This window comes from Oreochromis aureus, linkage group 4 (assembly GCF_013358895.1).
Source record: "Oreochromis aureus strain Israel breed Guangdong linkage group 4, ZZ_aureus, whole genome shotgun sequence".
NCBI lineage: Eukaryota > Metazoa > Chordata > Actinopteri > Cichliformes > Cichlidae > Oreochromis > Oreochromis aureus.
The window spans coordinates 30,082,573-30,097,581 of NC_052945.1; the positions used below are offsets into that span (position 1 = coordinate 30,082,573).

Consider the following 15,009-nt stretch of genomic DNA (forward strand, 5'->3'; position numbering starts at 1 on the left):
TTGTGTTTGTTGTCTGAGTTGTGAGAATAGCTGCAGAGATGGACACATTTAGTTTTTACGGCATTAGACCTAACATCTATTAAGCTTACCTCCAGGACTGTGAGTGCACGTGTGTGTGAGTGTCGTGCATTAGACTGCGAAACATAAATATCTATCACAAATGTTTGTTTTATCAAGTGGGTGTAACTGAGTCCTTTACAAATCTAACTTATAGTAAACCCACTGTAATGATTTTTATGTGTCATATGGTGTTCCTAAGGAGTATTTTGAGATTTTGGGAAATACAGCAATTTACATTATTACACAGCAAAGAGGAAGCTGTGCTAGCAGCCAGTTAGCTAATTTCGTGCAGAGACTAATGACAGAGCTAAATTGGCTACTGTCACGTCACACCGTTATGTTTTTTGCTTCAGTTTATCTCGAGGTTATTAAATGAGAATAAATGTTTGTTTTGTTTGTTTTTAACCTTACTTACTAACCGAGCTAGCTGTTGTTTCCATTCTTTGCACTATGATAGGCTAACAGGCTCATAAAGGCCATAATAAAGCAAATTGCTCTTCTCTATGTTTTTGTTTTTTTTATATTCATTTATGAATCTCAGAGCTGTTGATTGACTAGAGCCGAGCTAGCTGTTCTTTTATTTATTTATTTTTTACTTTTTACTGAGATAACATTAAGCTAACCATGAGCTGGCTGCTTCAATGCTGACTTGTAATGCAGATATCAGAAGGCTACCAATTTTATCACCCATCAGTATTTAGCTTATTTCCCAAAATGTTGAATTTTTAATTTCTGAGTATTCTCCAGATACCTAAAAGTTATACCAAAATCCTGAGCTGCACTACTCCAACCACCCATTCACATGCTGAAATCATAGCCACTCACCCTTTGGGTAACCGCACTGTTAACCATCATGATGGTGATCACGTCAAATGTATTTTCAATAGACTTAATATATATCTCTTGGGTGTCGTATTTGGCTTTGGGGATTTTGTTAAATTGCTAAATTTTCATGTATTCTCCGTCCCTCCCACTCACATGCTGCCATTTTAATACTGCCAGCAGTAATGATGTAACTATTTTATAGACACTTGCTGCACTCTATAACATTAAAATCCCCTATTGCCTATTATTTAACCACCCCTGTTTCTCTCTCTCTCTCTCTCTCTCTCTCTCTCATTCTTTCCATCTCTTTCTATGTCTCTTTTTCTCTCCTCCCCTCTTCCATTGTTAACTCTTCCCTTCTCCCCTGTTTGGCCTTTCAGTGCAGCACCATTTGGCCAGTGTGCAGGAGAGGAAGATTAAGCATGAGAGCGATGGAGTGCAGTTTCCTTACCATGGTTAGAACAACATTAAACATTATACTGTGTTCATGTATACATGCTCTACCTCCGCTCACACCACCCTCAGCTTGTGTACATCTCTTTCTGTCCTTTCTTCAAATCTGTGAGCTCTCAGAGCGAATCTGCGTTATTTTTCATTTGTCCTTCTCTTCTCTCCTCTTCTCTCCTCTTCTCTTCTCTTCTCTCCTCTTCTCTCCTCTTCTCTTCTCTCCTCTTCTCTTCTCTTCTCTCCTCTTCTCTCCTCTTCATCCCTCTGTTTGTGTCCTGTTCTCTGGCTATGCTGCTGCTGGGTGGGGTTGTGTTTCTACCAGATGTCTGCTGTTGTCCATTGTGGGTTCACCAAAGCCTTTTGGTAGCCCAGTAGCTCCATAACATCTTCCGCCTGTCTGACTTAAAGATGTAAATCTGTGTAAGAAATGTGATGTCTAGGAGGATAAAGACGTCTCTGTGGCATTGAGAACATGTCTGAATGCTCTTATACTGATGTAAACCCTAGTCTACATATGCAGTTAGGTGCATTATCATATCCGAAAAACCACAAGACTGCAAACAGAGTTTGCGAGGTGGTATGAGTTTGTCAGCGGCGTTCAGCTAAGTGCTTTGGGTGTTGTAATTTTGTTGTTGAGCCCGGAGAGAGAAAGCGAGCGCTGAAAGACACAAAGAAGGAGGAGCGGGGTGTGTGAATGGGGGTTTGCTGCTTCGTCCTGCCGGTTGTTTAGACAGAGCTGTTGAGTGGCGTCCCACCTGCTGTAGGCCTGACTCAACCATCTCTGAAAGACAGCGCAGGAAAAACAACATACGACCCAAACAAACAAGACTAAAGGCACTCAGGTGTGTCATCAATGCACAAGGCGCCTTCTGTCTCCGAGACATGCTTACTCACTAACGCGCACATTTACAAATGACATGCAGACACATGCGTACGCGCACAGAAAACTAAATTTAAGCGCCTTCTCTGATTTACATTCACACACACATAAGCACACTCCCCAATCTGGAGAGGAGCAGCGTTCCGGTCCAGATGGCGCCTCCATGTGTCTACAGCGAAGGGAGCTACTGGGTTACAGCAGACATCTGTTCTGGTGATGGTGGTGGTGGTGTTGGGAGTGAGAGATGTGGAGAGGAGAAGAGGGGCGGAGGACAGGAGGAGGGGGGAGGGGGGTGGGGAGAAGGAAAGGGGAGAGCCTCCGCCTCTGCGTGCTCAGAAGGTGATTCTCTACCTGAATTAAAAGCTCTGAGGCATAGCAGGTGATCATGTAATTCATCATTAAGTCCGCTGTCTCCCGCTCAGCTCTGCTCCGTTCTCTCCTTCTGCCTGCTTGCTGCTGCCGCCGCTGCTGCTGCTCAGTGGTGGGAAAACCCACTATCAGCTTTTCAGTAAGGGAAGGAGGGGGTGGGTTTCCCGTGTATTTGCGATTTTGACAGAGATTACAAGCTAATTATCTGGGCATTAAATTGTCATGTGTGTGGCTGTCTTGCGGAGGTGTCCTTGCGCTGCCCCGTGCGCATTATCTCAGTGTTTACGAGCGCTAATGTTGCGCGTGGCAGCGAGTTTAATGAGGAGCGCTGCTCTGCTGATATACACTGTTGTTCCTCGCTTACCTGAACGAGGAGTGCACGAGATCTGTCGTCTCTCTGTTGTGTGCACGCGCACATGCTAGTGGACCAGTTCTGTGACAGTTAGGGGGTTTGTGTGGTCGCCAGCTTGTTAGCATGGCAAGACTACAGGGTCATGGGAGCAATTGGCTGCCAGTCTGTTAGCGCAGTGTGCCAGGAGCAGGACACAGAAATAACGTAGAACAAACAACTGTGTATGTGTGCGCGCGTGCATATGTGCAGACACACACACGCACGCTCTCTCACACACAGATTAAGAGAGAGATCAGAGTAACTTCTGTTAGCTTTATCAGACAAAGCTTTCATTGGGCATCTGGGCCTCATTTGCTGCTCCTCACTGAGAAGCCACATAGATAGATATTTCAGCAAGATAGCGACTAATTAGGGAATATCACAGAGACTAAAAACAATATGTATAATTTAAGGCTGTTTGTGCATAATAAGCTGGTTATAATTAAAGTTGGGATATGGCAGCACACAGTCTTGCATATACGTACAACACAGGAACTGCAGCCAAACAGGCTTTGCTGCAGGGACGCATTGAATACACAGCATGTGTAGATTCAGTCTCTGTGGCTTTAACGCCATTTAAATAATGTCTTTTCATATGTGTGTGTGGGGAGAAAGTTGAAGAACTCAGAAGTTACAAATTCATTTTATAAAATTAGCTAAACCAATGCAGAACCAGAGAAATGTACATTTTCTCAGACTTCCAGCCAAAGACTAGAGCTGATCTACAGAGAGCCATCCCACATCCTCTTTAACCCATTCAACTGAAGATGGCTGCAGATAACCTGTGAGGAGTGTTGGGTGCTCACAAGAGAGTCCTGCTAAAACTATTATTTATACTTGCATCTACACAAAAATGCACACATTTTCACAAGTATCAGATATTAGTCAAAATTAGGCACATCATGTCCTTTTATTTCCCTTACGTTGAAACCAATTTGAAATGCTTCGATGGGAGACATTTTCAAAGGATAGTAAAAATGAAAATTACATCAAAACAGAAATGCCGCTGTTTGTGGTGGTCAGCTGCTTTCAGGTTGCTGCTGCAAGAAATCCTACGCAGCTGCTCATTTGATGTGTGAAATAAAAAAGACACATGCTCACAGTGCTACGACAGTGACATCCCTAATACTCCCAAATAGTATTTTATTACAATTTAAACCCTCAAATAAAAAAATCAAAAAATGGAGCCGTATCTGTGGTCTTGACTCCTTCTATCAAAGTCAAAGTTACTCCAGAGCCTAATTGATTCTGCATGTATCTTGAGCACTACTTATCATTGGATACATTCTTACGCACTACTCCTTGAGACAGATGCCACAAAATTAAAACCATCTGCCTAACATGCCAAACAGCTCTGACCCGTTGGGGTATGGACAGGGGACCTCATTGGCAGGAAGTACTCTGGGTCCTCTGATGCTCTGTCATATTAGAATTTAAAGACTTTGGAGGCTTGAAAATTTGAGCTCTTACGTTTCTTGAGCCATTCGTGAGGAGTTTGGCAGGCGTGCTGCCCTGCTTGCAGATGCTGCCTGCCAGCAGGGAGTACAGTAGTCATCATGAGGGAAAGGGTGGGCTTGGTCTGGATTAACGTCGAGGTGGGTAATGCATGTCAAAGTAACGGCCACATGGATGACATCATCCGAAATTTCCAGCAGAATATTACATTTTAATGGCATTATAAATGTTACTCAGTTCACTTGCCAGTGATTTGAAAGTTTTGGCTGATTGCTGAATATTCCAAAGTCTGTTAACAGTAGATACAACTTTACTGTACTAGCTGTAAATTGGTTGTAATATGTTCCCAAGAAAGCATCACCAGATGGATGATATTTGTCCCGTAAATCTATCGGTGAATAAAGTGCATCTCACCCTCCTTGCCGTGTCCGTTCCTCCCACCTACTCGTGAAGTCACATGACGTGCCTATCTGAACATAAGTGCCGGCGCCCACCTTTTTCTGTGCTTATAGGTGCCCACACAAGCACAGCTGCACCCGTGGTGCCTGTGAGCATTGTGGCTAAATAGTGATAAAACATTTCCCAGTTTAGCATTCAAGAAAAAGCTGTTTAGAAATCTGCTCTGTTAGACTTTATAAGCTCAGCTCATAAAATCTATTTCCACATCTCTTGGGCCATGTTGAAATTATCCACGTCTTTATTCGAGTGTGTTTGTTTTATATGTGTGAATATTGTGTCGTTTAGTAGTTTACGGGCGTCCTTCTCGCCAAGGTTGTTTATCGCTCTATTCTTTCAACCAAATGTGAAGCAAAACACGAGCTCCGCATGTTCCAGAGAAAAGTAATGAGGTCTGTGTGTCCATGCTGATGTACTTTTCTGTACTTTAACTTCCTCATTATTCTCTGTTTTATGGATTTTTTTCTTTCCAGAGTTTTATTTCAGCTTATATTCAACATTGCGGTTCCACGCAGAGGTCAGATACACCATTTGGCACCGTTCCTCAAACCCAGAAAGTCTAAATTGTGCCTTTGGATTACCATACATCAAAATAAATTCCCTCAGCACCCACCACACAAGGCCTTGATCACAGAAGAGAGCCTCTTTTATCTGTAGCTCTCACACTTTTGGCCATGTTTCTGGTCCGCTGGTGAGCTGGGCCTATACTTTGTGTGCCCCTTTTTGCCAAACTGAGGGATATTTCATGCAGGCTTTTAGCCTCGGCCGACATTTATAGACAAAGGGGGACACTTTAATATGTTTGTCTATGTGTGCCGGCCATGCCGTCACCGCTCCTCTCCTGCTTAACTTCTTCCATCTTTCTACAGCTCTCCCATCTAGCCTTTACTGGCAGTTCGCCCGGTGCTTACCACCCAGCCTGAACAGCTTGTGTGTGTGTGTGTGTGTGCGCGTCTGTGTGTGTGTGTGTGTATATATAAGTTCAAGCACGTCTTTATGAAATACTATAAGTCAGTAACATAAAATACCTGACAGTCAGATATGCAGAAGGGCACTACATCAGAGGATCCATTGATGTATGTTTTGGCATGCTCGTCTGCAGCTATATGTAGTTGCACAGCTCATGCTGGCATTGAATTGAAAGCACAGTCTGCCCCAGATATGAGGCCATCCAGAATCCCATTCATTCTAAAGAGGCATCCTGACAAGTGCAGTGAGTAGGTTGGTTGGCATGTTTGTTGACTGCGTTCCTGAAGTTCTCTGTAGCTACGGCGGGCTCTGAGAGCGTTGTCGTGTGGGATTAGTCGGGTAGTTTGCGTCTCACAAAGGAGACTCGTTTGATTAGATTTCAGTGGTTAAAGTGAGTAGGGGGATTGCTGTGTTGTTCATACACTCAGTGGTGACCATAGTTGAACTGCCATTGCATTTCCCAGCTCTCCTCTGTCCTGACGCTGAGCCCCCAGCCTCTTGACCTGAACCCCGACCCACCCCTTCCCCTCTCCCGTCACCTCCCTTTGCTCTGAACCCCCGCTGCTTCGAAACATGGCCTCTCACCGGACCCTGCCCTCAGTCCTCCTCCCCTTCAATCAGACAGACAGCTGACCGTACAGACACAGAATAGACAGGTCGTGAGAACCCATCTGTATGTTAAGCCAATCAAACAAATCAATGAATGAATCAGTCGATCAATCCATTGATTTCAGTCGATCATAATCATTTGATTCTTGTAATCAAATCTGACAAAGTCTGATAAATTTCTTTTTCTTTTTCTTTTTTTTTTGAGTAGAGTCAAAGTAAGAAAAGGAGCCATGTTTGATTAAAACCTCGTCTCTGTTCTGCCATTTTGTTGATCCCCTTTTTGCCAGGACTCTCGTCGCCTGGTTCACTTAAGAAGCCGGGGAAATTCGATTTCAGCGCCCTGTCCTCCCAGACGAGGTCCCCCCGCATGGCGTTCACCCACCACCCACTGCCAATGCTGGCGGGAGTGAGACCAGGTGAGACCAACCCAGCTCCCGATCCCCCCCTGATCGCCCCAACCCCTTCCTCTCCCCCTCCTCACCATCTCCTCCTACCCACTCCTCACTTTTTCAGTGCCCCCCACCCCCCACCTTACCCCTCCTCTGTGGTTTAGAGCTGGGGGCGTTGTCTTTGGGAGATGAGAGTGGCTGGGAATTAAAAGCTGGCAGGTAACTCTATGGGTCTGTGCCTCGTCCTCTTCTGCCTCCTCCTACCTCGTAGGGTGCAGGTCTTGCTGGTGATGGAGCTTGCAGGGTTTCTGGGTGTGGTGTGTGGCTTCTCTAGTTCTGTCTGGTGGTGGATGGCTGGTAGTCGTACTTTTCTTCTTAGAGGGATTTGGTGGATGTTGCAACCTATTCTGTCAGATCAACTTTGTCTTAACAAGATGTTACATGAATAAAACAGCTTTCTCTTACCCATCCACTCCCAGTATTTATTTTAAGACTCCTGGATAGCAAACCAGTCTCAGGACCACAAGTGGAAATGAGTAATGTATAAATAAGCTATTGTTAGGATTTTTGTTTGTTTGTTTGTTTTGGTTTTTGGATCCAAATCCAGATTTTCTCACAATAAACATGGACAAAATTTTCAAATGAATGAGGTAAGTGTGCGCATGACTAATCCCTGTGAGCCAAAAGCCGAGGCTTCGGGCTGTTCTATACACCACGTAACGGAGAGTTTTTTTCCACTCTTGGCTCTGTATGATGTCACAGCTTTGGCTAATAGCAAAACAACCTCACCTATTCGTTGTTCAAGCCTCCTGGCAGCATATCAAGGGGGAAATGAAGGCAGGTCAACTGGGCTAGGACCAGCATGAAAGGAATAAGGATTATTTAAAACTATAACAGATGCAGAGCTGCCCTAGTACAGTCCAACAACTATAGAAGAAGAAAAGAACAGTATTGTTGCATTTTTAATTTTTAGCTCTGAAACAAGTTTGACTCGTTGGGCAAAAAGGCCTTGATGACTTCATAATGGGCCAACAGGGTTATCTCATCCTGGCTAAACGCTTTACATTTTTACCAGAAAGTCAGAATTACACTTGAAGAGTGGGGTTCTGAAGTGGTCGCTGAAAGACGCTGTTGAGTAGAATTATGGGGTCTTCTAGAGCTTCCCTCATTAGTACAAACTAAAAGTCACTATCTCAGCTTCTACTTATTGGTCTTTTGTGAGTCCTGTTTAGGGTAATAAAAAGTTTCCTTTTAATACTCCAACATGTCCGACAGTAATGAGGCCAACTGCACAACTGCCGTGGTCTCAGATCCCCAAACTCACTGTCTACGCAGCAGTTTGTTTGTAACAATTTGGTAAATTCCCATTTTTGTTTTGTCTTAAACAGGGTCCTTTTATCAAAATCTGCAAGCTGCAAGGTCATACAGATACTTAGTGGTAACAGTAGTGAATATGTATCATTCCAGACAGGAACTTGGCAAAGATTGTAGAAGGAAATCATTCATTCATTCAAATCGTTTTTGCTTTACGACCTTTAATAGTCATCTAGTCACGTTATGTTTTTTTTTCTTGAAATTCCTATTGGTTTGCTTCCCTTTCCAGTTTGGAAAGTCCAGGTTGAACACGTAATTCAAACTAGCAAGGCTACAAAGTGATGTTTTGAGTCTTAGCTACTGTGTACCAGATGAATCTTTAAACCCTGCCAGTTTATTTACATGTGGAGCTAAAGGGCTTCCAAATATAAATACAAAAATCATAATTTTTTTAACCAGTACAGTGCAGATCAAATTAGAGACTACTCTCTTTTTTACGTACTTTTCTAAATTGACAAAGTAAAGGAGCTCACTGGAGATAATTACCCTTGTGCTTGTAGCTATGCTACATCAAAGGATTTTTTAGTCACTGAGCAGATGTGAGGCAATGAGGTTGACCGCCATGTCATTAAACCCTACTCAGCGCTTGTTGACAGAACCTATGCCTCTTGAGATGTGACTACAGCAAATCCAGTCTCCACACACACATACATACACTGTTAGCGTTCACACCCTCGTGCACACATGTATACAATATCCCATCCTTGCGGTGGCCAGAGGTTCTAAGTTACACACTTTGGGATTTGTTTCTTTTTATACAAACTGTGGCAGTGTGCACACTGGGAATGCTGCCATGCTAGTTTGAAAGTGGTTACCACATCATCAGCATTGTTGTTATTCTACGTAAAAGACAAGATCCAAGGGATTTAAAGGATTGAAAGTGGGAATAAGGAGCATGTAGGGGCCAGCTGTTCATAGCAGCAATGGTGCTAAAGGGTGGCTTTCATGGAGTCTCTCCCTTCAGCCACGTCAGCCACGGATCCACTGTTTTTTTTATCCTATTGAGAATTGCAAATTCCCTACAAATTATAATGTATGTAACAGACAGTCTGGATGTACAATTTAAAAAAGTATTTGAAACACTTAGCTGGGAGGAATGTCTAAAATGCTGGAAGAGCTCAAAATCATTTCTAAATGTTAAAAAATTAAACAAAGCTAAATAAATGTTTCTCAAATGACAGATAAATTCTTACAGAGCTAGCTGAAAGTAATAAGGAGAGCACTGATATAGTTGGCTGACATTGTAAAATAATTAGCTAAAGTAGTGCAATAATGGCTGGAATACCTACAAAAATGTATGTCTGTTAGCTAAAAGAAATGAATAAATTCTTACCACCATTAGCTGAAAGTAGTGTAAAGGAAACATTTTAAGACAGCTGAGGTTAAGTGATAAATATTAGCTTCAAGTAGTGACCATTTGGTTTAAATGTCCAGCTTCTACCACCCTGCATATTAGCATAGCACAATGAGAAACTAAGCAAACACACTGATATTTCAACTGTATAAGAAAGATTATAATGAATTTATTTAGCAATATTTTAACATCTTAACATTCTTAATACCTCTGTGACGTGTCAGGTGGTATCAGTGAAGGGCTAGTTGGGTTTTGGGAGTTCAAAGGCAAATATGATGGGAATCAAAAAGAAGGTGAAAGTATGAAGGGGTGTAGGGATTCCCCACCACCACCACCCCCACCCCACCCATACTCCCATACCCCCAGCATTTGGCCTTCACCCAGTGTCTAATGGGATTAGTATGCGACTATAGGAGCAGGGAGACTGCTTCACTTGGGAGCAGGCAGGCTGGCATGGAAGCAAGGTGCTGCTGGGCCCTGAAGCATAGGCCCTTGTCTGGGGGGGTAATGCAGCAGGGTTGGCACCCTTATGAAGTGCACTCACACACAATGTATAAGATGCAAGCACTAAAGAGCATTGGCAGCCCAATGTGGGCAGCTGGGGGGCCTGTATGGGATGGGGTGGGTGTTAAACTGGCACAGCTAGGAGAACAGGCTACTAATACAAAACAAGGAGATTTAGTAATGGATATAAGTCTGACAGAGAGGGCTTTGTGCTTGGTGTGGTAGGGCTCAACCAACTGCTCCCCTTTCGCACCTCAGACATATATTCATCTGTTTTGTGTGAGTTTCACTATTTTCTTTGGTGAAAAACAGAATGTTTTTTTGTTTTTGTAAGCTTATTAGCCACAGAATGCAGTTATATTTTGCATCTCCGCACCTGTCGTGCACATACACAGATATAAAGCTCACAAGCCATTTAGCAGAAAAAATATTAACTCAGATTTAGAGAGTATTTACAGATTAATTCTGTCTTAGAAACAAAATGTGTCAGATAAAAAAGGCTTTAGTATGTAAATGCCAAAATGCATCAACGCCAATGAATCACACCCTCAAAAACAGCACACAGGAGCGCAGGCATTAAGACCGGCTAATATAAGACACTACTCAATGATCTCTTTGTGTTTTTTTAACAGGCTTTTTGGATCTGATTTCAAAATGCAGCGCTTTTATCTGCTGAATTTGTGCCCATTTAGAAGTGTGTGCAGTCTGAACGGTGTTGCCCTAAATTGTTACATTGTCTCACTGAGTGTTCACATGTGAATATATGTGTGTATAAATCTCTTTCCAAAAAGTTGATTGTGTTCATCTGGACGCAGCGTTTCATATAAATTTCTTCAATAAAGCTGTAAGGGTTTACTGGAGGAGTCATAAAAAATAAGCAATGCATACAATACCTATTAACTGGAAATTAGCTTTTCCTAGAAAAACAAAGTTCCTTTCATCTTAAAACCAGATTTGGGTTTTATTGTTTCCAGTTGCGATGTGATATTCTTGCTATCATTTGGTGGTGGCTCAGTTCATCTCTTCCATCTGTAAGAATGTTTAGAAACTCAGTGGTTCGTGTCGTGCTCTCGCTGTGTCCCGCTCTTCCTCTGCTCGTGTTTCCTCTAATACCAAACGTCTGTGTTTACAGGGAGCCCCCGTGCTTCAGCCTCGGCCCTGCACTTCCCGTCTCCCTCCATCATCCAGCAGTCTAGCCCCTACTTCACCCACCCAACCATCCGCTATCACCACCACCCTGGACAGGATCCCCTGAAGGAATTTGTGCAGTTTGTCTGTGCCGATGGCTCAGGGCAGGCCGCTGGGCAGGTAAGACCGGCCACCAGTGAAAGGAGACATTACTATCAAACTCTTATCTTGCACCTTTATTACAGCAGTATGATAGAATACTGTGTGACGAGTTCTAAAAGACCGCCAACATGGAAAATTTAAATACAGTGGTCCCTCGTTTATCACGGAAGTTACGTGCTAAAAATGAAATCTGTGAAGTAGCCAATTTTATTTTTTACAATTATTATAATGTTTTAAGGCTGTAAAACCCCTCACTACACACTTTATACACTTTTCTCAGACAGGCATGAACATTTTCACACTTTTCTCTCTTGTTTAAACACTCTCAAAGTTCAAACCTTCGTAGAAAAATAAGTCCAGTATTATAGAATGAAACCAAAGGCGGGGTGTCTTTGACGGTGCAAAACGTTTCGTCTACGTTGTTGTTTGTTGGGGAGAAAACTTACAAACATACAGTGCAGCACTTCAGAGTCACACTGCTAGCGATCGAAGATTTATGTAAGTTTGACAAGCTGAAAGCATTCTGTACTGTACAGGAGACACGGCACGAGATTGATTGACAATCGTCTACAGCCAATCAGGACGCAGAACACAATGCGCTTTAAAAAAACAACAACAAAAACATGGAAAATTGCAGAAAAAAAGCAAGGGACCACTGTATATTAGTGAAACAGTACAGCAAACGGAAGCAGTTATAGATAACTTTTGTGTACATAATGAAAACTATGTTTTTTACATTAAAATAAGTGTTTGTGGCTCATCTTTCTCAGTTAATTATAACTTAACATGATGTGAGGTTCACAAACTGAGAGGTATGCACATTATCCCTGAGGGGTTTTTTTCTCGAGTCATGTGACTGACAGATGTGATAGATATTCAAGAATAGTGCTTGTTTTAGTTTTAATCCTTCATCTTTAATTTTGGTGCTTGGAGTCTTTCTTTTTGTCTTAATTTGGAAATTTTGTTGTAATTGCACATCTTGATCATACCTCATTGGAATCTAATGACATATTTAAAAGTCCAAATTTGAATTTCAGAATAAAGCGTCGAATAGTCCTTAGATTCCAACTAGTTCAACTGTAACTATGGTCCTAAATTTGAAATCATGAATGAAACATTATACTATTACTTTGAATGAACAAGGAATGCCAGAGAGCTTCTTTGACAATGTGTCCACCTACATTATAGGAAAATATACCCACAGCGACACAAATACAGCACACGACACATTCGTTTACTCAGCTGGTCTACAAATCTTTGTACTGTCTTGTCGATGTCATTTTGCCGTTTCCTCTTTCAGACCCTGACGTTCCCCCTCCTCCTCTTTTTATTTCTTTCTTCTGCTCCACCCAACCCCTCAGAAATTATAACCATCAGCACGAGAATGAATCAGTCACGGCACACTTCAAGTCAAGCATACCCGCCCTGTGTTGTGTCATCGTGTTTCTGTTTTCATTTTTAGCCGTTCTGATTTTAGTTGAAGTTTTGATTGTTTGGTGCTGCTGTTGTTGGTGGTGTTGTGCTTGTGTAGAAGAGTATCCTTCCATGGTTTTGATTTCTTGCCATCTTCTGGACGAACCCAGTCAAACAGTTTGCTCACTTCCCTCCTCCACTCCTCCTCCACCCGACACGGACCACCCCTGTGGAAACTCTCACCTTTAGCTCCAACTCCTACTCCTTTCAAACCCTGTGGTGATTATTATTTTTCACACCTTCATGAAAGATGCCGTCCACATACATCATTCCTTTGGTTGTTGTTTCCCACCCTCCTCCTCTTCCTCCTTCCACCATCGCTCCCCCCCTCCCACTCCTCCTCCCGCCGTCATGGATATTTTTTTGGACCTGGCCTCCCAAGCTGCGTCCTGTTTTCATTCCGTGTCTGCGGATTGTCGCATGTCGCCCTCCTGACCCTATTTGTGTTGTCTGCAGCCAAACGGGAGCGGCCAGAGCAAAATGCCAGGCTCCTTCTTGCTGCCTCCACCTCCCCCAGTGGCCCGCCCAGTGCCCCTTCCCATGCCCGACTCTAAACCCAACAGCACGCCCCCTGACGGCGGACTCTCCTCGCCCGCATCTCCGTGTAAGTGACCCCGCAGAGACCGTTCTCAAAACCAAACCAACACCAAAAAAAGAAATATTAAAAAACAAATCAGAAAACCCCAACCCTCTCCAGTCAAAGGACCTTTGTCAGTGTTCTTCCTCCAACTTCGTCCCATCATTGTGTATCCAGCATCGCATCTCCCTAGCCCCGTGGAAGCCAATAACAGCAAGCACAGAATATACTGTGGAGCACAATAGAGTAGATCAAGGCCATCAAAGGTTTGGCTCAAAGTAGTCTTCATTATGGACTTGGGTGGCATTCATCAGGGTTCTGTATTAGGTCCCATGAGTTTCAGGGGCTCTACATGTTGAACCCATTTTGCGTGGCCTGGTGTGAGAAAGCTACATCACCGCTCCACTTCTTCTACTTCTAAATCCTCTTTTCTTCCTTCGCTGGGCTCATCGCTAAACCTCGTAAGAAGATTTTTATTTTTAATTCATTGTTGCTTATGAAAGGGCACAAATTTAGGGCAGTTAATTTATATGGACTCCAAAAACATTCCAGTAGAGATTGGGACACCTTATGGAATAACTTACCGGTACCTCTTTGGCTTTAGCTTCTTTTTGTTGCATGGTAGTTGTTAGAGAGTAAGAACAGGGTGTGCATTAAAATTTTTGTCAGTCATACAGTACATTCTCTCACCTGTGGTAGGAGGGGCACTGGATGGAGCACTTTTTTTGTTTGTTTTTAGCTCTCCTTCAAATATAGTGTTTTTGTTTTACCCCCAGTCAGCGTCTCAAAGTCTTCTATGTCTTATCTATGTTATTCCAATTCTTAGAAACACATGGATGTATATCTATCTTCCTTCCTGTCTCTCCTTCTTGTCCTCCCTTTCCTCCACTCAAACAGACACACATATGCACAAGTCTACACACTACATCTCTGAATACCTCAGTGAGATTCAGATTCTGGAGTCCGTAGGGTACCTCAAACTGCCCTAAATTTGTCAGAGACGTTGATGCCACTGGGTTTTAAATGTCCCTGACTCCTCAGTGTCAGAATTTCAGTGAGCATAATCGCTTCCAACTGAGTTTATCAAGTAGCCTTAATCACCTGGGGAGATCTGAGTTTGCATGCCAGATTTCCATGGGGTCTTAATGACCTCAATGATGTATAGCTGTACTTTTGGTAGAAGTAAGCGCCTGTTTCCCAAAATCTGTTAGGTTTAATATATGCCGTTTCATGTTGAAGCAATGACCATTTATAATGATTTGCTTTTTGGCCAAAGTTAGAAGAGAAAAAGTTTAAAAGATTTAAATCACTCAATCACATGAATGTAATGTCAGTTCGCTTAACTTAGAATCACGGTTTTAAACAGGTATGGCTATGTTTTGTTTTTGCTTAGTTTTTTTGGCTTTTTTGGAAAGTGCTAGCTATTTAGTCAAGTGTCAACATGCAGTGATAAAAAACAAAAAAAGTCGCATAATAAAGTCAACACTGAAGTGCCAGAAAACGACTGACTTCAAAAGAGAGCTAAACCCATAGACTTCCATGTTCCTTAGTCTTGAAAAAAAAAGGGTCCTGTCTTTATTTTATAAT

General features: G+C 42.7%; 1 protein-coding gene across 9 annotated transcripts in view; it reads left to right on the top strand.

Annotated features, from left to right (window-relative positions):
- Positions 1–15,009, top strand: part of nfixb (nuclear factor I/Xb) — a 143,018-nt gene that overhangs the window by 117,357 nt on the left and 10,652 nt on the right. For 5 of the 9 annotated variants that reach the window (XM_039611003.1, XM_039611004.1, XM_039611005.1 and 2 more), the window contains 3 exons: positions 1,266–1,340; positions 6,749–6,877; positions 11,215–11,390. In XM_039611003.1, coding sequence (XP_039466937.1) covers positions 1,266–1,340; positions 6,749–6,877; positions 11,215–11,390 — 380 coding nt within the window. The remainder of the gene's footprint in view (positions 1–1,265; positions 1,341–6,748; positions 6,878–11,214; positions 11,391–15,009) is intronic. The other 4 variants (XM_039611006.1, XM_039611010.1, XM_039611008.1 and 1 more) reach the window with 3 other exon arrangements.